General features: G+C 41.5%; 1 protein-coding gene across 1 annotated transcript in view; it reads left to right on the top strand.

Moving 5' to 3' along the window:
• Positions 1–23,639, top strand: part of LOC126248190 (uncharacterized) — a 378,208-nt gene that overhangs the window by 200,478 nt on the left and 154,091 nt on the right. Inside the window, exon 3 of the mRNA XM_049949014.1 lies at positions 4,446–4,655. Within this exon, the coding sequence (XP_049804971.1) occupies positions 4,446–4,655 (210 nt within the window). The remainder of the gene's footprint in view (positions 1–4,445; positions 4,656–23,639) is intronic.

Raw genomic sequence — 23,639 nt, 5'->3', positions numbered from 1 at the left:
CGTTAGTAGTTTGCAACTGTGACTTATTAAACTAATTGTTTGGTAATATTCATACATGTCAGCACCTGCTTTCTTTATAACTGGGACGTCCTCTTCCCTTTCTATAATATCGTGTTCAAGTTAATCTCCCATGTATAGATTCTCTATATCAGGGATATTCAGACTTTTTTTTACCTACCGCTCGCTCTGGATCACAGTGAGTTGTAAAACTTTCTAATCGCCCACCAGTGCCACAGAAATAGTGATTTATAGAGTAGGGAAGTAACATTGCATCATCAAATTTAGAAAGCAGAGTTGCAGAAAGTTAAAGCATATAATAATAATTACTTACCAAATATTTTCTTAAAAACTTAGTGAAAACCTAACTGAAATATCTTTAACCCCCAACCGCCTACCACGAAAGCTGGAATGCGCTCACCAGTGGGCGATAGGGACCAGGTTTACTATCACTGCTCTATATACTCTTTCCACCTTTCAGATTTCCCTTCTTTGCTTAATACTGGTTTTCCATACCGCTGCTTCTTTTTTCCCTAAAGTCGTCTTTAATTTTCCAGTAGACGGTATCTATCTCCAGATGTATGATGTTTCTAAATCCTTACATTCATCCCCTAGCCATTCCTGCAAAGTCATTTTGCGCTTCCTGCTAATCTTTTTTTAGACATTTGTATTTTGATTTGGTTGTTCTTATTCTGCACTTTTATATTTTCGCCTTTCAACATTTAAATTCAATATCTCCTTTGCTATACAAGGAATCCTACTAGGTCTTGTCGTCTTACACTACTGTTCGAAGTGTTGCATGTCCGTTTGGAATTTTAGTACTTCTATAAACCCATTCGTCTTTAAAATTTCAGATATTTATTAAAAAAGGATAGTCTGCAAGTGAGAAGGAACATTATAATGAAGTAAAAGATTGTTTCTAATCTTTTAATTCAATGAAATATGCCAACAGTACATAAATATCTGTACAATGACGTGCCAGGTCACTAATGATATCGAAGTTAAATATTGTGATGAAATTTCCATTTAATTTAGTCGTAGTGTAAAATATTGTGCATCACAAGTGCATTATTCAGTAGCCATAGTTTAAATGATCTGCATATTTTTTGGGCCCCCTTGGCATTTACGATAGCCTTGACTCTCTCAGGCATGGAATCGATCAATTTTCTACTGGTACCGATGTCAATTTCATGGTGCAATAGTTTCACTATCATCCACAACAGCTCCAGTTTTGTTGCAGGGTTTTTCTTCTGAAGCCCTTTCCCAACCACGCGCCACAAATTCACAGATGAATTAACGTCTGGCGGATTTCACAGGCAAGGATGTTCTCTGACACCTAATTCAGTCATGACAGAACGATTCTGAAATGATAGATTTGGACGTTATGTAATAGCAGTAACATTGGGAATTGTATTACAAAGAAAGAATAGCCGGAACCCACCATCTTTTATGTGTGGCATGGAGCCAGATCCTTTTGGAAAATCCATTGTGCATCCGGGAATGCATCGTGTGCAGTGAACATCAGAGGGCGCCGAATCACAACTTCAGATTGTTCACAATTTATTGTACACTGAACGAAGTACATTGGTAAGTCATTGCACCCCACACTGTTACCGATAGAGCATGTTTCATGGTTCACACAAGCAACGAGGATTCTTTCTTTGGGTTCACACCTGACGAGCTGTGATCTGTCACTCATCATGAATAATTGGTTTTCATCTGAAGATACCACAATTTTTCAGGCGCTACCGTTCCACTCTTGACAACGTAATTCTACTGGAGACGGCGATACCGGAGTCCTTCTTACGCTGAAACCATTTAGTTTGTGTGTTTTTTGACCTCGAGAATGCATATGACACTACTTGGAGGTACAACATCCTTCGCCAACTTTATGAATAGGAACTACGTGGACGACTGCTGCATATGATCCAATCCTTTCTCGAGGACAGGCGTTTTCGTTATGGCATAGGCGATGCCATGTCTGATTGCTATGTTCAGGAGAATGGTGTGCCACAGGGCATTGTTCTCAGAGTCACATTGTTTGCCATCTCTATCAATGACATTTCCTCTGCAGTCAGGAGCCCTGTCAAATGCTCTTCGTTTGTGGATGACTTTGCAATCTTCTGCTCTTCCTCTGATCTTACGACGACGACGACGACGAGGCAGCTACAACTGACCATTGGGAGGCTGGAAACCTGGGCCCAGACAACTGGTTTTCAGTTCTCACCAGAGAAGACTGTGTGTGTCAATTTTAATCGTGCTCGTCGGAGTTTTAACCAACCAGATGTTACAATGGGGAACCGTATTTTACTTTTTCAAGACACATTGCGCTTTTTGGGTTTATTATTTGACTCGAAATTAACATGGCTCCCACACTTGAAAGACCTACGAACAAAGGGCTTCCGGTTGTTGAACATTTTGAAATGCCTTGGCGGAAAAACATGGGGAGGTGACAGGTCCCGCGTCCTACAGTTTTATAAGGGATTTGTTCGATCACGCTTGGACTATGGCAGCGTGGTCTATGGATCGGCCCGTCCTTCCTACCTCCGGATGTTAGATGCTGTCCACCATGCGGGCATTCGGATATCGACTGGAGTCTTTCGGGCCAGACCAGATGAGACTGTGTGCAGAGGCTGGTGAACCACCACTCTGTATTCGGCGACATATCCTTTTGGCTCGACAGGCGCTGAAAATCTCAGCGTCACCTCAGTCGTTGGCATTTAGTTCAGTGATACAACCCGCCTTCGAACGACTATTCAGGAATCGGCCCCACGCGACCCAGCCATTTGGTATACGTGCTAAGGCCTGCCTCAAGGATCTGGATCTCTCGGGCATGAAAATACACACCCAGGGGTGGAACGCACTACCGCCTTGGTGTCTGCGGAGGCCCAAAGTGATTTTAAGCTTGACGCAGTACCCGAAAAATTGTACTCCAGATATGGTTTTTACAACTTTGTTTCAATTTTAAGTATGTACCATCGTTTTATCGTTATTTATACAGATGGATCCCAGCAGGGGAATGCTCTCGGTTGTTCTGTGGTTTTCCCTGAAAGTGTTTTTAAAGTGCGTCTTCCAGAACAATTTACAAATTATGATGCGGAGTTATATGGCATTCTAATGGCACTGGAGAGAGTTCGCAGACATCACCGTACGAGTTTTCTTGTCTGTTCCGACTCTCTTAGTGCACTGCAAGCGCTTCACCAAATGTATCCGGTAGACCCGCTGATTCAGCTCATCCATGACTGCTTACAGCGGCTCCAACATTGTTGCAAAGAGGTGATCTTTTGCTGGGTACCTGGCCATGTTGGGATACAGGGTAACGACGTGGCTGATAAAGCTGCCAAGGAAACATGTTGGGATGGTGCTGTCCATCAATGTCCCATCCCGTTGCATGCCATTATCTCATCTTCTGACAGATGCATCATGTTTCACTGGGAGACTGAATGGTTGCAGGTGTTGGACAACAAATTGTGTTCACTCAAACCAACCACAAAAGCTTGGCAGACTTCGTGTCAGCCTCGCCGCTGGAAGGAAGTTTTGCTTACCAGACTGTGCATCGAGCATAGCCCTTTCACATATAGCTTCAACCTCCGGGGGGAGGATCCACCTTTCTGTGAAGTTTGTGGCATGCCACTTTCAGTTCAGCATATTGTGGCTACGTGTGTCCTGTATACTGATAATAGGGCAGCCCTTGGTCTCGCTGGAGATCTGCTCACCGTCCTCGCCGATATCGATACCAGTGTTAATAGAGTGGTGAAATTTTGTGAACTATCAGGCCTCATCCCTAAACTGGTGGGAAGGGCGGCAGATTTTAGTACGTTATAAACTGCTCTGCATGTGGGGACATCCTTCGCCCCCCCCCCCCCCCCCCATGAGATTTCCTGTTGATTTTTCGACAGGGCTCTGATGACCGTGATGTCGAGCGCCCCCCTCAACCCAACTCATCATCATCATCGTCGTCGCTACCACAATTCTCCGCTGCTCTTTTGTTCAGTTTACGCGCAGTCGGGCCCATTCAAGCTGCTTTTTCCTCACTCCAACAGTTTAAAAACCGCAGCAATACGTCAGACCAGAAATAGCGAACGCCAAATCTCAGTTAACTCGTCCTACTGTCTGAGTCAATAATCAGCAGTATGAGATCACATTGTTTCTATCCGTTGTCGAAAGGAATCACCCCCCCCCCCCCCCACACACACACACCAAAAAAAAACATACACGTTTCTGCTTGAAGACGTGTAACTAACAAAAGAACATCATTGCATTCAAAGGCGTGCAGTACTTTCGAACAGCAATGTGTTTGATTCCCTGCTGCCTTCACTATTTCATCTCTCTAACATTTCAGGTCTATGCAGAGCATTAGTAAATTCTATGAGTGACGATGATTTGAAACGTCGCGTGGCGCTGTGTAGCTCGCTGGTGACGCATCTCTGCCTCCCTCTCGGTTGCAGACTGCCCGCCTGCTGGAGGTCATCGAGGCACGCAGGGCGGGCGACGAGGCGCGCGTGGAGCAGCTGCTGAGCGAGTACCGCGAGCAGCGCCGTCTGTCCCTGGCAGGCGGCAGCGCGGCCGGCAGGCCGGCCACCAGCGGCGCCCCTGGAACCATCAAGCGCAGGCGCGTGCAGGGAGCGGCGCGCATGCGAGACTTCTTCTATCCCCAGGTACGGCGGCCATCTTCATTCTGCACGACTCTCCTTTAATAATACCAGGGGACCTGTGCGAAACTTCCGCACTTTTGTAGTTCTAAATAATGACAGTATTTGAATAAGTGTAGTCGCTGGGATAAGGGTAGTTGCGGAAATGAAAAGAGAACGTCTTTAACAATCAACCGAACGACGTAAAACAATAACCATTAACTTCCGATGCTCCCAATGTATAATTTTCGACTGTAATATTTACATTTACCTGTTGCTGAAGATGTAACTGGGTAACCTCTTCTGATGCTAGTCAGTTGTCAGGATGAGCATTACTGCAAAGGGCATTTGATTCTAAAGCATTATGTCAGGGTGAAAAACACTAAATAAATTACTTTTTCTCTCTTTACAACATGTGGGCAGGGTGCGTTCTTCCTTGGCTCTGGTATGAGGTAGAATGAAACAGCATTTTTACATAAGATTACTTTTATTGAAAGATTTGTACAATGGTTTCCTTGCTGGATTGTTCTGGCTGGGAGAGCGGCAGCTGTGTCGTTTGCGAAGCCTTCTGCTGCGTGAGCGGCGGCGTCTCCTTATGCCTAGCTGTTTCGCCCAGTTGACTGGACACGCGCATCGTGAGGTGGCCCGTTTAATTATTGAGAACGAAGTCGTAAATCGGATGGTGATACCTTGGATTTGGTGTCCCAGTGTTTCTCTTCTCTATGCGGCCGCGTGTGTTGTGCGTCGGCCAGCGGAGCGGTGCGGCGTGGGAAGGCCAGCGTCCCGGACTCGAACAACGGGCTCCAGCTTGCCAGTCTTCGGCTGTCAGATCTTCATCACCAACTCACAGGTGACTGCTGATGTGAGGACGTCTCCTTCCCGTCCTCACGGGTCACTCGGGTACGTAAAAATCAGTCTTCAAATACCTTCTAACTTCTGTCTTCTGGCGGCGAGGCTGCTGCTTGCTATTCCATTACAGCGGTGGACTTGGTGCTTCTGTGTACGATGTAGTCTCTTCCTGCATGACGGTCTTCAGCACCGACTGAACTGTACTGGAACTGAACTCGAACCGAAACTGAATTGAAAACTACTGTCGGGCCCACTGCGTCTCGCGTATTTATTCACTTCAGTTCACTGGAGGTGAAAGACTTCACGGTCATTGCCTCTTCTGTCACGTTGAAAAGCTTCTCGAAGAATCTTCTTAACGTCAGTCATTGGCTCTTGGAACGTAGGCGAGAATCTTTGATAACACGTGACAATTGAGAAACACGTGAGCCGGTCGGCCGATGCCCCGACGGCTGAATCGACAGCTTCCGCTTATGTGGGGAGGGCGATGGCTTCTCCTGAACGTGATGACTTGCAAGCGCTGGCCGTTGCCACTGCTGCTCTGCCCGCTTTTTGCCAATGTGAAACTCTTCTAAACTAAAGTAAGTTTTTCATTTATTTTCTAATTTCTCCTTCATATTGATTTCACTAATTTATTTACCTATCTTAAGTACCACTCAACAAAGAGAAGTTTAAAGTGAAACACACACATGAAATAAATGCGAAACGTTTAGGTTAGATGATAGTGTTCGTTTCTTATTCGTTGTATTCCTAAGGCCACAATAGCCCCTAACTGTATTTTGTGACTTTAGTTAAACTTTTTATGGAAGCACATTAGGCCATATATCACAGTTCAAGGTGACAATGAAAAATACGTTTGTCGTTTCGGAAAATATTTTCATTTAGAAAAGTCAGTTTTTACGAAGGGCAGAGATAATAGACTACTGCAGTGCTCACCAGTGATCTCTATACTAAGTGGATGTCGAACTCCAACTGTCCAAGCATGTCGGCCAGAGATGTTCGTATTTTGTTTATGCTCGTATTTCGTTTCTTGCCTAATTACAACATGACTGCCATGAAATCTCACTAGAGCGCAAAATGAAAATAATTTTCGATTCTGCTCCCACATCAGCTTATTGTATCGCATGTTGATAGTAAGTTCAAAGCCAGGAATAAGTAAAGAATTCATTATCACGTACAGATGGAAGGATTTTTTTGTTCAACTACAACATGGCGGGCTATGCAGGCACGCATTAGTTCCATACTCTTGAGATCAGAGTTCTATACCCAGGTGATAAAGAGATAACTAGTGGTAACGGTTATTAAGTATGATAATGCTGTAGCTATTCAAATTATCCAGTTAATAAGTACTTTAAAATAGTTTAAAAGAGCTGAAGCATTATTTGTAATAAGGCATCCATTATGACCTTTCGCCTATAATAGTTACGTCTGTTTCATGTTAAAATTTTCCATAAATAGTTAGTTGTAGCTCAAAACCGATATAGTGTCAGGAGCCGGTTAAAAAACCTTTCTAACGGTACCTCATTCATACGTGTACGTTTAGTATGTGTTGAGAAAAGGGGATGTTGACTCGAGCGCAAATCGGCCGAACGTACAGATTGCGGACGACAATTGGCGAAACACAAATCAGTCTGGAACGTCCCGGCGGGTTAAAACTATGTGCCAGACCGAGACTCGAACTCGGGACCTATTTCTTTTGTAGGTAAGTGCTCTACCGACTAAGCAACTCAAGTACGACTCATGACCCGTCAGCCGGCCGAAGTGGCCGTGCGGTTAAAGGCGCTGCAGTCTGGAACCGCAAGACCGCTACGGTCGCAGGTTCGAATCCTGCCTCGGGCATGGATGTTTGTGATGTCCTTAGGTTAGTTAGGTTTAACTAGTTCTAAGTTCTAGGGGACTAATGACCTCAGAAGTTGAGTCCCATAGTGCTCAGAGCCATTTGAACCATGACCCGTCGTCACAGCTTTACTTCCTCTAGTGGCTCCTCTCCTACCTTCCAGAGTGCAGTCTCTCCTATGAAACCTCCAAGACTAGCACTCCTGAAAGAAAAGATATTGCGGGGACAAGGCTTAGCTACAGCCTGGGGGATGTTCCCAGAATGAAATTCTCGCTCAGCAGCGGAGTGTGCGCTGATATGAACCTTCCTGGCAACAGGACAACTTCTGCGAAACGAGGAAGGTAGAAGTTGAGGTGTTGGTGGAAGTAAAGCTGCGAGGACGGTTCCTGAGACGTGCTTCGGTAGCTCAGTTGGTAGAGCACTTGCAGCGAAAAGCAAAGGTCCCGAGTTAGTCTCGGTGCAGCGCACAGCCTGCAAGTTTCATATCAGCGCAAGTAGTAAAGGGTACAGCAATCAGTCGCAAATAACGTTTGTTTTATTTCCAGATTTCGGTCACTGTGTGGCCATCTTCATTGCAATAAATGTAAGTTACAACTTTAATACCACTTCCATATGCACATAGTCTCAAGTGTACTACTCATGTCACAGTTTACGTGAGTGTAAACTCGGGTTGGACATAAATAGTCTAGTTGGGACTATGTGTACATGTATGTGGTTTTAATGTTGTAACTTAAAATTTGCTGCACTGAAGATGACCACACAGTGACCGAAATTTGGGTATGAAATCAACGTTATTTGCAACTGATTGCCGTCTCCTTTGGTACTTGAAATGAATATAGTCGCTGGGAAGAACTGCTTCCTCAAGGAATGAAAACTTTTTTTTTTTTTTTTTTTTTTCGTTCAGTCGAATCAGCATACGTTCTCTCATACGAAATATGGACTATGAGAAACTGGTAAGTTCAGTCCAATACTTGTGGTATCCTGAATAAAATATATCATAATCGGGATATAGCTGGCAAACCATAGCTTTATTGGAAGATGTAAATTATAATCTCCAAAAATAATTTGTTCTACTGAGAAGGGTGGCGTAAGTTATGTTTAAAGTTACTGTAGTGGATCTTTCTTCGGTTCTGGCAGGTAGGCATTAGCTGTCTACAAATTATTACTGCTTACTGGCGTTTACATCCCTGTAGGATGGTGATTTTGTTAAGAGATGGTTCGCAGATGTGGTGACTCCTGTTTTCATTTTGCAGTGCTTTGGGTGTTAAGAGTATCTCATTCTAAAACTTATGTTTGTCTTTCACAAGCATACTGAATGACAGTCATTGAAGGTTAACTGACATAATTTATGTCTGTTCTGCGGGATTTATTTAAAGTTTTGCATAGTGTTTGTAACCTTTCTTTTCAGTGTCGCCACGGATCATCCCGAGCATGTGATGGAACCTTTTTCTTTTCATCTCACATATTCATTTAACACGAACTGGTACGCCCTAAAAATGTAACGTGCAAGACAAAAGTTTTGAGTATGTTTCGGTAAAAAAGAAAACAGCTGGGTGGGATTTAAATATCAAACATGTTACAGACATTAAGACGACAGTGAAGTGCATGAAATGTACAGGGTGTTTCAAAAATGACCGGTATATTAAAAACGGCAATAAAAACTAAACGAGCAGCGATAGAAATACACCGTTTGTTGCAATATGCTTGGGACAACAGTACATTTTCAGGCAGACAAACTTTCGAAATTACAGTAGTTACAATTTTCAACAACAGATGGCGCTGCGGTCTGGGAAACTCTATAGTACGATATTTTCTACATATCCACCATGCGTAGCAATAATATGGCGTAGTCTCTGAATGAAATTACCCGAAACCTTTGACAACGTGTCTGGCGGAATGGCTTCACATGCAGGTGAGATGTACTGCTTCAGCTGTTCAATTGTTTCTGGATTCTGGCGGTACACCTGGTCTTTCAAGTGTCCCCACAGAAAGAAGTCACAGGGGTTCATGTCTGGCGAATAGGGAGGCCAATCCACGCCGCCTCCTGTATGTTTCGGATAGCCCAAAGCAATCACACGATCATCGAAATATTCATTCAGGAAATTAAAGACGTCGGCCGTGCGATGTGGCCGGGCACCATCTTGCATAAACCACGAGGTGTTCGCAGTGTCGTCTAAGGCAGTTTGTACCGCCACAAATTCACGAAGAATGTCCAGATAGCGTGATGCAGTAATCGTTTCGGATCTGAAACATGGGCCAATGATTCCTTTGGAAGAAATGGCGGCCCAGACCAGTACTTTTTGAGGATGCAGGGACGATGGGACTGCAACATAGGGCTTTTCGGTTCCCCATATACGCCAGTTCTGTTTATTGACGAAGCCGTCCAGGTAAAAATAAGCTTCGTCAGTAAACCAAATGCTGCCCACATGCATATCGCCGTCATGAATCCTGTGCACTATATCGTTAGCGAATGTCTCTCGTGCAGCAATGGTAGCGGCGCTGAGGGGTTGCCGCGTTTGAATTTTGTATGGATAGAGGTGTAAACTCTGGCGCATGAGACGATACGTGGACGTTGGCGTCATTTGGACCGCAGCTGCAACACGGCGAACGGAAACCCGAGGCCGCTGTTGGATCACCTGCTGCACTAGCTGCGCGTTGCCCTCTGTGGTTGCCGTACGCGGTCGCCCTACCTTTCCAGCACGTTCATCCGTCACGTTCCCAGTACGTTGAAATTTTTCAAACAGATCCTTTATTGTATCGCTTTTCGGTCCTTTGGTTACATTAAACCTCCGTTGAAAACTTCGTCTTGTTGCAACAACACTGTGTTCTAGGCGGTGGAATTCCAACACCAGAAAAATCCTCTGTTCTAAGGAATAAACCATGTTGTCTACAGCACACTTGCACGTTGTGAACAGCACACGCTTACAGCAGAAAGACGACGTACAGAATGGCGCACCCACAGACTGCGTTGTCTTCTATATCTTTCACATCACTTGCAGCGCCATCTGTTGTTGAAAATTGTAACTACTGTAATTTCGAAAGTTTGTCCGCCTGAAAATGTACTGTTGTCCCAAGCATATTGCAACAAAGGGTGTATTTCTATCGCTGCTCGTTTAGTTTTTATTGCCGTTTCAAATATACCGGTCATTTTTGAAACACCCTGTAGAATGTGAAAAGTGCACTTCTCGAAAGTCCTAACATCAGCTACAAATACGAAGCCACGCAATTGAAATTTCACATTTAAACACGAAACCAAAAGAAACGTTCAAATTCAACATAAAAATTTCTGCAGGCATAACTCAAGGGGGGGGGGGGGGTGATTTTATTTTAACATTTTCAACTAAATTACTACCTCATTTATAAAATAGTGTAACAATACCAGAGATTGCTACGAAGTCTTAGTTTTGATCATTCAGCGTCGTCACTAGAGAATTTCATTACGTAATTGTATTAATCAAAACTACCGAAATAATTTGAACACAATCGCTCTTATTTCCGCATTTGTCATCGATATCATTGTCCATTGGTTCGTTCAGAGTATCTGTAATATCTTCCTCTTTCTTTTTTACTAAGTATGGTAGTGCAAACCCAAAATACTGGAAATGTCAAGAAAAAACAACCTTCGCTGAAGGTACACGGGATCCTTGGGACCCAATCACCTTTATAGAATCGAAACTAGCAAAGACTCCTGCAACGATGTTGTGGGGTAGCAGCCAATTGAATGCTTGCGAAGCACAGGAAGAGGCAGTTCCGTGCTACCACATATACAGCGGCGTTGAAAATAAGAAATTTCCCTTAGGTCCCTAGGACCCAAGTGTACCAATTGCGGATTAATTTGTCTGGTTCTTCCAATAACTGAGGAAACATTGTATCATACTCGCCACGTAATTTTCGAGAAAGATAGAGCTCATTCACATAAATTCGGCATCTTTTTATGTCAAAAAGCCGCAGTTCAGAACTAGTCTTAAAGCGCAGAGGCGTCGTGGTATCCATCTCGTCTAAGTCGGTTAAAAGTGTTTCTAACTTGCTTATGGGTTCTGACATTACCTAACCCTCCCCGCAAGAAACTAATGGAGAAGACCGAACGCACTGTTGCCAAGCCGGCAGCCCATGTTATCGGGCGGCATTAGATTGCCGAAAAGGAGCAGCACACAGGGCAACAAGCAAGAGGTGGCAAAAGATAACTTAACCAATACAAACAGCCGGTTACTAACAAGTGGCAGTTATTGTAATAGCCGCTCGTCTGATACTATCAATTATTAAAATAACTGCCAATAGTGCGTAGCGTTACTGAAGTGCGTCCTATGCTTTCGCATCATCTGATAAGTGATTAATTGAGACCGGGTTGTGTGCATCATAAAATCCTTAAAATATGCATGAAAAATGCTTAAAATGCATGAAAAGTGTTGAAATATGCAAGATCAAATAATTAAAAAAGCATGGTAGTTGCTGCGTACATTATATCTCAGTCGAACCTGTGCATATCATTTACGAGGAAGAGCGCCTGCCACGCGAAAAATCGTTACATTTAGAACGCTGATATCATTTTCTGAATACATTCTGGGAGAGGTTAGGAAGGGGGCGTGTCTTGGATTATTTTCTAAGAATTTGCAAAATGGGGACGCATACAGTGTTTCAGGAGTTGTTCCTTCTTTGCTATTGTTGTCAGATTATATTAGATTAGATTAGTTTACGTTCCATAGATCCGTGCTGAGGAGATCCTCGTGGATGTGGAGCACGTCATTATTTTTTTTTATTAAAAAATTCGTCAATGGAGTAGGAGGAGTTGGCCACTAGTAAGTCTCTCAGGCTCCTTTTAAACTGATCTTTATTTGTAACTAAATTTTTTATGTTTACTGGCAAATTATTGAAGATGAGTGTTCCTGAATAGTGGACCCCTTTTTGAACTAAAGTAAGTGCTTTTAAGTCCTTGTGCAGATCATTTTTGTTCCTGGTATTGTATGTATGTATGAACTGAGCTGTTTGTTGGAAAAAGAGATATATTATTTAGGACAAATTTCATTAATGAGTAAATATACTGAGAGGCAGTAGTTAGTATACCCAGTTCTTTGAAGAAGTTTCTACAGGACGTCCGTGAATTTACTCCACAAATAATACGTATTACACGCTTTTGGACTCTGAAAACTTTTGTTTGACTTGAAGAGTTACCCCAAAATATTATACCATATGACGTCATGGAATGAAAGTAGGCAAAGTATGCAAGCTTTTTCATTTTTATGTCGCCTATGTCTGCTAACACTCGAATTGCAAATACAGATTTGTTAAGGCGTTTCTGCAGTTCTGTGGTGTGCTCTTCCCAACTGAATTTATTATCAAGTTGTAATCCCAGGAATTTAAGACTGTCAACCTCTTCTATCTGCTCTTCTTCGTATTTTATGCATATGCTGGGTGGAAACCTCTTATAGGTTCTAAATTGCATGTAGTGAGTCTTTTCGAAGTTTAATGTCAGTGAGTTGGCTTTAAACCATTTATTAATATCCATGAAAATATCATTAGCAGATCTTTCTAGAACTACACTTGACATACTATTTGTTGCAATACTTGTGTCATCTGCAAACAAAACGAACTCTGCTTCTAGCAGTGTAACGGATGAGAGATCATTAACGTACACAAGAAAAAGCAATGGCCCTAAGATGGATCCTTGTGGGACACCACATGTAATTTCTTCCCATTCTGATGATGACTGATGACTTAATTCACTAGTCCCTTGCACTGACACTCTTTGTTTCCTGTTAGTGAGGTATGACTTGAACCATTTTGCAGCACTGCCCGTGACACAATAGAATTCTAATTTACTTAAAAGGATGTTGTGGTTCACACAATCAAATGCCTTTGACAAATCACAGAAAATACCTGCTGCTTGTAATTTGTTACTTAATGAATTAAGTACATTTTCACTGTAGGTGTAAATAGCCTTCTCGATATCAGAACCCTTCAGAAATCCAAACTGTGTTCTTGATAATATGTTATTTGTGGTCAGATGGTTGAGCAGCTGCCTGTACATTACTTTTTCTAAAATTTTTGAGAATGCTGGCAAAAGTGAAATCGGTCTGTAGTTTGATGGTATCTCTTTATCCCCTTTCTTGAATAGAGGCTTAACATCTGCATATTTTAGCCAGTCAGGAAATGTCCCAGTAATAATTGACTGGTTACACAAGTAACTCAGAATTGTACTAAACTCACAAGAACATGCCTTAATTAACTTTGTTGATATTTCATCATACCCACTAGAATGCTTTGTTTTTAAAGATTTTATTATGGAAGTTATTTCTGTTGGTAAAGTGAGTGATATATTCATGTACTTGAAGCTATTTGTGAAGGCTAGTTTCAGATATTCAAGGGCATTATTTACTGATCCTGAAAGTCCCATTCTATCAGTAACGCATATAAAGTGCTTGTTAAATAAATTTGCTACACTATGCCCATCAGTTACTAATGTGTCATCTACCCTTAGTGCTATTTGCTCCTGTTCCTTTCTGGTTCTACCAGTCTGCTCTTCCACTATATCCCATATTGTTTTTATTTTGTTCCCTGACATTACTATTTTCTTCTCGTAGTGCATTTGTTTAGACGTCTGAATTACTTTTTTTAATGTTTTTTCAGTATTCCTGGTATTTAGCTAAATCATCATCACTGGAGCTATTCTTGGTCAACAGATACATTTTCCTTTTTGTCTTACAGGAAATCTTTATTCCTTGTGTAATCCATGGTTTTATTATAGACTTCTGTTTAATTTGAGTAACTTTTAGAGGAAAACAGTTTTCAAACATGGTACTGACATTGTTCATGAATGTGTTATATTTTTCATTCATGTCATGAGCACTATAAACATCTTTCCAGTTCATATCTTTGAGCAGTTTTCTAAAACATTCAATTTTTGGTTGATTGACTACTCTCCTGTACTCAGATTTAGCAGTCTTGATAATCTGCTTAGAATTTACATCTAAAACAAGGAGCTGCATGTCATGATCTGATAGTCCATTTATAACAGGTTTTATGATATGATTTTGTTCCTTTGATTTGTCTGTAAAAATGTTATCAATGGCTGTCCTTGAGGATTTAGTGATCCTAGTTGGAAAGTTTACAGTGTGAGTTAGATTGAAAGACAACATTACTAACTGCAGTGAATGTTTACTGGAAGATTGCATTAGAAAATCTGTATTAAAGTCACCAGCAATCAAAATTTCTTTGTTTCTTCCTGTTAAATAACCCAAAAGAGCTTCTAGATGATCTAAGGATAGATTATAATTTCCTGCAGGTGCTCGGTAAATAGTTATTATTATATAGGATCTGCTATGGAACTCTGCTTCTGTTGCACATGCTTCTAGATGCTGCTCTAAACAGAATTTATTAATGTCAATGTTCTTGAATTTATGGCAGGTTTTGATAAATGTGGCAACTCCTCCCCCATCCATATCCACTCTGCAGAAGTAGGAAGCTAACTTAAATCCTGAAATGTCTAACATATCTATATCAGTGGTCACTTGATGTTCAGAGAGGCAGATTATGTCAATTTGGTTAGATGAATTCATTTCATCGATACAAATGAGTAGTTCATCAACTTTATTTCTAAGTCCCGGAATGTTCTGGTGTAATAAAGATAACTGATACTGCATACTAATGGGATTGTAACAGCTTTGGCGAAGATGAACTGGCAGTTTCTGATTACTTTCTGTTAAACACTGTTTAAATGGAGGCTGTATGATAAAATCTGACTCCTGTTCATCTGTTTTCTCAAACTGAGTGTGTCTGCCAATCTCTCTTAAAACTCGTTTTCTTTCCCCCTTCCCTATCCTAAAAAAGGCATCCCTCTGACACCTGTGACCACTGGTATTTTACCACTTGTGCCAGTGTCCCCCCTTAAGTTTTCTGCAATCAACCCAGACAGTTTTGCCTTCCCTTTCCTATTGAGGTGAAGGTCATGCCTAGTGTAGTCCCATCTATCGATAGCATCCACAGGAATCAAACCAATATGGGACCCTATATCCGTCCTAAGCAGCCACTCCAACTCCAAGTTCACCCTCCCTACGGAAGAGTTCAAATGAGGCCGATCATGGCGTCTCAACACAAACACAAATCCCACACTCGTATGCTTTGTTGCTGATGCTATCTTCACCAGGTCACTCTCTATGGAATATTCAGAGTCTCTGCCAATGCTATTTCCCGGACCACCCACTATAACCACGGCATCCTCCTTTGTGAAATCCTTGCATAAAGCACCTACATCCTCTGTTACCTGACCCAGATCTGCACTAGGCTTGAAAAAGTTTGTGACCTGGTACTCTGGACCTAGATTTTCCTGCAGTAGTTGGCCAACACCTCTACCATGGGAACTACCTAACAACAGAACTTTCTTTCTCTTTACAAATTTCCCTACCTTTTTCAAGTCCTTGAAAGCTTGTTGTGCCCTTTCTACAGCTTCAGCTACATGAGGATCATCCGATTCAGTAACAAGCGGATGCGATGCGAGTGAGTCTCAGCGAAACAATGGATATGTAGAGGACCAACTTCGAAATACATCGCACACAGAGGGGCACGGTCAAAAACTCCGTATATTTTACTTAAAAACATAAAATCATGAATTTTTTTGAACAGCATTAATTTTTAATTAATCCTATTGGACCAAAGCATCATTTAAAATTTATTTTACATTTTTCTACTGTTGTAAACATATACGGCTGTGCACTGTTCCAAATGCTCGGTGGTAAGATTGTGCCTTCGATCAGTCAAAACATTTTTATAAGCAGAAAAGGATCGTTCTATATCAACTGACGTATCTGGGCAGTATTTGAATTTGGGTGCCATGTTAGCATTTATTGTTTCTGGTAAAAGTTCACCCATCCCTTTAATAAAACTATCAATTTGGCACACGGGTTCAAAGCCTGGGTTATTGTTTAAAATGTTTTAAAATTTTTCTTTTAGTTTTCTTGGGAATACGTCTGGCAATGAGTAGTTCAGTAGAATAAATTTATTCATTAACTAATAAGATTCATTCAACGCCAAACCTTGAGTTTCAAGCTTTTTAATAATTGCAAGTATATGGGAAAATGAGTGATAATCACAGCAATGTCTTTTTTAATACCGGGATCATTAAAAGCTTCCTCGCACTCGCAAACTGCCAAAGTCTCTGCACTATCGAAGTCGTTTGCTACCCCTCTAATGGCCTCGAAATGTTCACCACTTCGACCCACTAACCCAATGAGTTACTACTGGTTCGGGAGGTAAAGGCACATTTGGTAGTTCTTCTTTGTTGGTCTTGATGCGAGCAGGAGCCTTTCGAAACAATTTCTTTGTGGATGAAATCCGTTTATTTACATTCACAAGCGTGGAACGTACTTCTTCAGCAAGGCGATGTACTGCATGAACAAAGCATGTCACATGAATGAAATTGGGATAAAATACTCTGAGGGCTTTTACTGCTTTGATCATATAACAAGCAGCATCTGAAATGCACATGAACACCCTTTCATCTGCAGAAGATTCTGGAAATATTTTTCTAATACCATCATTCACGAAACTGGCGATCGTAGAATGATTAACTTTTTCAAATTCTTTGCAGGCCGCTAAATAGGAAGAAGAAAGCTCTTCTTTTAAAGCACCAACACTTAAATTTGCAATGTAACGGCCACAAGTGTCTGTTGTTTCGTCAACTGAAATCCAGACGATGCTGCCATTGAGTTCGTTGCATATTTCTTTCAGAACATTTACGTAAATTGTCGGTATGTTGATTCATCTGGTATATTTTGATTTAATCAATATTTGCGCAGGAAGCCTTTGAGGATGGGGTTTCTAAGTTTGTGAAGAGGAATATTGCTTGCAATGAATGCTTCACACAGACCTATGTTAAACAGACGTTTTTAGTTACCTTTGGGCAAATCCCAGCTGCTATTGCAACTTGCTGCTGTCAGAAGTTGTTGTCGCAGTCCTTTGTCCTGCATTCCTGCGATATGAAGACTTGTCTTGACATGCTGGTCTATTTGAAACTTTTTGCACGAAACGTTTTTCTCACAAACTTGACAATATAAAACAATTCCGTTATATGCAATTGTTCCAGGATGGTCGGCTACCCACGAAACGACGTTTCTTTTTTCAGGCTGCATAGCGCACAACGTGTTACACACCACACGTCGTAAACACGTTCAACTGTGTACAAGTAAATAGAAGGCTAAACTGAAACAAAGGACGTGCGACTAAAAGCTTGCGTAGTTCAATTGTTGCCGACGCGTACGGTATGACAACTGAGGGGAGTAACCTGTTCTTGTTCTTCTGTAATGATTTCGCTAAGCAGTTCTAGGTCGCGGTCAATCTGGCACACATCTAAACTAGACCTAACTACAGAACGCCCGTCTAAATTTTTAAAAGATTGTCAACATAGATCTAAAATATGCATCGTATTTAGTTTTTAGTTTAAATATGCAGTGACCGGCGAAAAGGAACCAAATATGCAAATCTATATGCAACATGCAAATGCATATAATCCGGCATCTAGCGGTTGCGGATAAATGAACATAGCAGAGAAACTGATCCTGCTCTATAAAAAAATGATTCAAATGGCTTTAAGCATTATGGAACTTAACATCTGAGGTCATCAGTCCCCTAGACTTAGAACTACTTAAACCTAACTAACCTAAGGACATCACACACATCCATGCCAGAGGCAGGATTTGAACCTGCGACTGTAGCAGCAGCGCGGTTCCGGACTGAAGCGCCTAGAACCGCTCGCCCACAAAGGCCGGCCCTACTCTATAGCTCACGGCAACGCGCCATCTGGTCATCGACGTTTGTAATTCTGTTCCATGCTATCTAACTGCGTACAGGACCATAAGAAATTCGTTTCATGCTAACTACGCATAGGACTACGCGCGAATACGGAAATAGCCGTCCGTAGGTGAGTGTACCTGTAAGTTATTTTTTGTGGAAGGTACCTCTCGGTAATAGTTCTTTTTCTCTGGAAGTTACGGGCTAACACCCACAGGAAACCTGGAAGTTGACAACTAACGATGATATATCCAAAGGGCAGATATTGGAGTTAAAAAAAAGTTTTCGTACATTGGAGTTAAACAAAAGTTTTCTTACTATACGGGAATAACCGCCTACCGTCACAGAGTTCCGTACATTTGATTTATAAGTAACTTCCTGATGAGCTAGAGATCCAAACTTTCAGTATAACTCAGAAGCGGATGACAGTTCAGTATTAATTCGCTTCGTCTGGTGCGTGGCGGAGAGTACTTTGTTTTTCTACGTGTCTGATGATGTTTAGTACAAATTGATTTTAAACTAACTTCTCGATGAGCTAAAATCTTCAAACTTTCACCATAGTTCAGGGGCGGATGAGAATGCAATATTTATTCGCTTTCTTGTCTGGTGTGTGGCGGTTGGTAGTTTGTGTGCCTCTGTTACTTCACCCTTTTTCTGTTTCTTTCGTATCTTGCGGTGGGAACGATTGCAAGTAACCCTCCGTGTGTCTTCAAAAGTCTCTAATTTTTACATTCACGGTCTTTTCGCGGCTATGGTGTATACGTAGTAGGAAGCAATATACTAGTTGATTGAGATGAAGATAAGCTGAATTAAACCTAAAATTTATCAAATGTCTCTGTTGTGATGTCATCAAAGTGTTTGAAATCGAATGAAAAATTTCACATTCACGATGCTAAAAAATATAAGTAAAAAACTTACGATAACATGTTTTTAAATTGGACTAATATGTATGAAATAATTTCTCCTAGCCCTCATACAAATTCCTAACCTTATACTGACAGTCCTGAAAATCTGTGCTTCTGAATTTTTAATAGCTTTGACAATATCTGTAAAGTTTAAAACCAAGAATGTGGCGCACATGCAATACCAGTGTAAAGAGTAGCTCTCATTTAAAAAAAAATATCACAACACTTAATGTCATTTGCTGTGCAATAAAACTGTTAGTGAGTTAGGTGAACTATTCACTTGTTAGCTATTACATGTGCCCCACGTTTTTATTTTTACAAGTATTGTCATACCTACCGAAAATTCTCAAGAATAGATTTTCAGGAGTGTCTGTATTGGAAACTTCCTCACTCTCGAACTAAAAAATTAAGAACTTGTTGGTAGCTTAAGAAATTTTGCAGAAGTCGGACGGTTTTTCAAACTGTACATAAATCTTTATTACCGTGCTCTCAATTTTCGCAAATTGAATGTATCTTTCACTAGAGTAAAACGAATCCATCATTTCACGCACATTTTTGTGTTGTATTTCATGGTCCTACGCTTATTGCAGTATGTGATTATTGCTGTATGTGAATAGCACCGGAAATTAAGCTTAGAATTTTACCGACAGTATTCTGCTTACATATTAGTTCATACCTGCAAAAACACGCCTTTAAAATTTCACGTTTAATAATTCTATGTCAAAATTTCGTATAACATCTATAGCAGCCTCCAGAATTAATTTCTAATAGCAACCAGTAACTTATATACATGAAACGCCGATAACCGTTCAAACATCAACTGAAATATTAGGGAAAGGTAATTAGCTAAGTTTATGGCAGATTCAGCCAGTCCACAATACCCGCAGTTTTAATTATACTGATAAACTACACACATGGATTCCACCTACTTAGTTATTTAACTGTACTACAGTCTGGCGAATACTTTAATAAAAGTAACAGGCAGTTATAAATAACTATTAAAGTAAACAGTATAAAAATATCCGTAACCGCGATAACCGATCATTAGAAATAACCGTTTTGCCCACGTCTGGAACTAACACTGTTCTCAGCCCCTGTGCTAATCCTGGGGAATCACATTTTACGTATATTAAAATGGTGATTGACAGATGCTTGTGGTGAGGAGCGCTGTTGCCGCCTCGCACACAGCATGGTACGTGCCCGGGCGCAGTTGCAGCTCACACACAGAAAGAAAAACAATTTCCAGTGCGCAGCATGCCCCTCCCTCCCTCCCTCCCTATGTGTGGAGGCTGCGTCTCCTGGCAGAGCTCAGCAGTACGTAGTCTGCTGCACGTGTCCGCAGAACAGGCAATACAGCGACCACGTGGAGCCCGAGAAACAGCTGCTGTCGGTTGACGCCCGGGTTCTACCAGTAGGCTCACTGAAACGTCTTATCACAAAGACATTTTATCAAGGTGCTGCACGCATACAGACTATCTGATAGAGAGGTCATAACATGGTAAGGGATCGCGAACAGAGCAAAATTAGTCAGGTAATCCATAGGTGGGGATGCACCGTTTGGGAGCTGTAGCTACAAAGTGACAACCAATCGGCGGCGAGATCGCTCTCTTTACGTTAGTCCGATCCACGAACGATGGCGGGTCGCGCATGTCGAGGCACGGACGGGGATTGCATTGCTGCCAAGCGACAGTTGCGGTACGCAGATGCGCGTGCTTTGCGCTTTGATGAAAGCGTATAAGCCTGGAAATTACGTCTGTTGCTTCTTTACGCAGAATTTGTTGCTTTCTACCACCATCAGCGATGGCAGCTCGCAACAAATGGAATGGAAATTATCTAAACTCAATACGATCACGTTTAATGTTCGTATTACCTACGGCATTCACAGTAAAGCGCTCAGAACACCACTGAAAGCTCGTTGGCTGTCGAACAGCGCGTGACGTAGGTGCACAGAACAAGTCTCAACTCGACAACTATCGTCCATGACTGCAACTACAGCAAAAATTAAACTGTGTGGACCGCAGACTTCGTTGTTAATGACATTGCTGTTTACAGTACCACTTGTCAATCGGCTTAGGGCAGTTCTGTTTCACTACGCTGATTAACTGGGCAGATTAATAGCTTTACCGTATTTTTACAGTAGATGATTCAGTACTCAAAATTTACTCTGAAAACATCAGATGATTTTCAAGTCTACGGTAGACACAGTCATGGCTAGGAATTTAAAGTTTGCTTAGTTTTGATTGTTCAACTGAAACCATTATCTTCGACTAATTTAATTAGCATAATATTTATTGGGTGGGTAGGTACACACTTGTGCGCGCACTCGTCGCTGATCGGCCGTCGTTTTATAGCGGTTGTAGTGCATTTCCCTACCCTGTATAAGATCCTGACAAATCTTTTTGTACGATCATGCATGTAAATCGAAAAAGAAAGGCCGGCCGTGGTGACCGAGCGGTTCTAGGCGCTGCAGTCTGGAACCACGCGACCGCTTAAGTTTTTCAAAGTACATCTTTTACACCTGAATTTGCTTTTTGTGTTGGCTCAGCTTGTGCCCAAATTACTGGGTTCTTTGTTTTAATGCGTCGCTGACTGGTTGCTTCGTCCTTTGGCGATCAGTGATGGAATTGTCCGATAATTATCTTCAGTTTACCGATTTTGACTGCGTGTTCATTTCCCTTTTAACTTGTAATTTTTAACAGACACTGGTTTTTATTTAAGCATATTTAACCTCGATGTATAGAATTGTTATCAAACAATTATTCGTTCTCACAGTTTCTGACTCTTTATTTGTTTGTATTAGTTAGCAGCCAGTTCATTCTATTTTTATTTAGTATTTTATGTCGTGGCAATGTATTGTAGCTTTTTTTTTAAGCGGGTGGAAAGGTCACGATTCTTATTGTCCATTTTCATTTATTGAAAGCCACCACTGTCTAGCCGGCCGTAGTGGCCGTGCGGTTCTAGGCGCTACAGTCTGGAACCGAGCGACCGCTACGGTCGCAGGTTCGAATCCTGCCTCGGGCATGGATGTGTGTGATGTCCTTAGGTTAGTTAGGTTTAATTAGTTCTAAGTTCTAGGCGACTGATGACCTCAGAAGTTAAGTCGCATAGTGCTCAGAGTCAACCACTGTCTACCTTGTCATTGCAGTTCCGTCTCCAACATGTATTTGTAGGCCATAGTCCCAAGACGATTGCTTATGAGGAAATACTTAATTCATTTTAAGCGTGTAGTTCTCATTTTGCAAGGGTGCTAGTTACCATGCTGCTGAGCGTCCTGAAACGTGATCATGATCATCATCTTGAAGAGTGAAATACTAATTGAAAATTTTCACGCGAATGTATTCTTGTTACGTCAAAGCTGTGCAATTGGCATAGGCAAACATTGGAATTCTTCATCCAGCTTTCCCCGTAGACCAACCATGATAACTGGCTGGGGATATAAAAAGTAAACAGTTCAGTTTTTGTGCGTAAGGTAACTTGCGCGCCTTGAAGGTTACATGAGATAACCTATGACTGCGTCGCAACCGTCTCAGAGTGTTTTGATACACCTCCCCCCCCCCCTCTCTCTCTCTCTCTCTCTCTCTCTCTCTCTCTCTCTCTCTCTCTCAGCTTGCCGCTGCGCTCGGGCACATTATATCTTTACATATTTCGTACCCGAGCAAAAGACAATTGACACATTTTAAGATGTGTTGCAACCGAAAGTATGTTGAATAGAAGGTGGACTGATAAGGAATGATGAGGTTCTCCGCAGAATCGTCGGAGAAAGGGTTATAATTATGGAAAAAAACTGCAAAGAAGAAGGGACAGTATGATAGGACATGTCAAGACATTCGGTAGAATCCCCGCCCCCTTGGTACCAGAGAGAGCTGTAGACGGTAAAAACTATAGGGGAAGACATTTCAATTCGATAGAAAGCTTTCTCAAAATTTATAGGAACACTGTGGGTTTTTGTTTTTCTTTCAGTCGTTTTATTGTGAAAATATTGTTCAATTTCGTTGACAATTAAGTCTTCCACTCGTCTCTTCACCAGTCAGCTTGCTTCTTTTCGTGCCTCTTCTAGTTAATTTCCATCATGCATCCCCCACCCCAGTTATCTTTCTTTGTGGTTCTCATACTAAAAATTCATCTCACTGCCATAAAACATATCGGAAGTTTACTTTGGAAATCCTCATTAGTTCCGAAAATCATTCTAAGCCGTTTTCGCTCCTCTTTTTATTTCTGCTGTGTATGTAGTCAGTGACACCAGCTGATATATAGTGTCTTCTACTGGTAATATTATTTCATTTTTGATTTGTAATATTTCGTGTTCAGTACGATTTCTTGCTTTAGTGTTATTGTAATATTGGAACTCGGTAGAAAAAATATCGAAATTTGTGAATCCCAGATAAAGTAGAAGCTCATCACAATTCGTCTTTCTGTTAATATCGTTCGTGACTTGCGAACAGCTTAGTGCGCCCTGTATCAACTTCTAAAGGCAGCTTGTTTCTACACATAATTAAAATCTAATACATTTTCGTACATGTGATTGCCTATAAGTTTTTTATCGTGTTTATTGAATCGTTCCTTTCTATTTTTGGAAATTATCTTCTTTCGCAAACATTCTGAAATGGATTTTGGATGTTCCTTTTCTATAAATTTGCCTATAAC

The sequence above is a fragment of the Schistocerca nitens genome, chromosome 1 (genome assembly GCF_023898315.1).
Source record: "Schistocerca nitens isolate TAMUIC-IGC-003100 chromosome 1, iqSchNite1.1, whole genome shotgun sequence".
Taxonomy (NCBI): domain Eukaryota; kingdom Metazoa; phylum Arthropoda; class Insecta; order Orthoptera; family Acrididae; genus Schistocerca; species Schistocerca nitens.
Note: the sequence above shows the minus strand (reverse complement) of the source record. Positions and strands in the feature narration are given on the sequence as shown.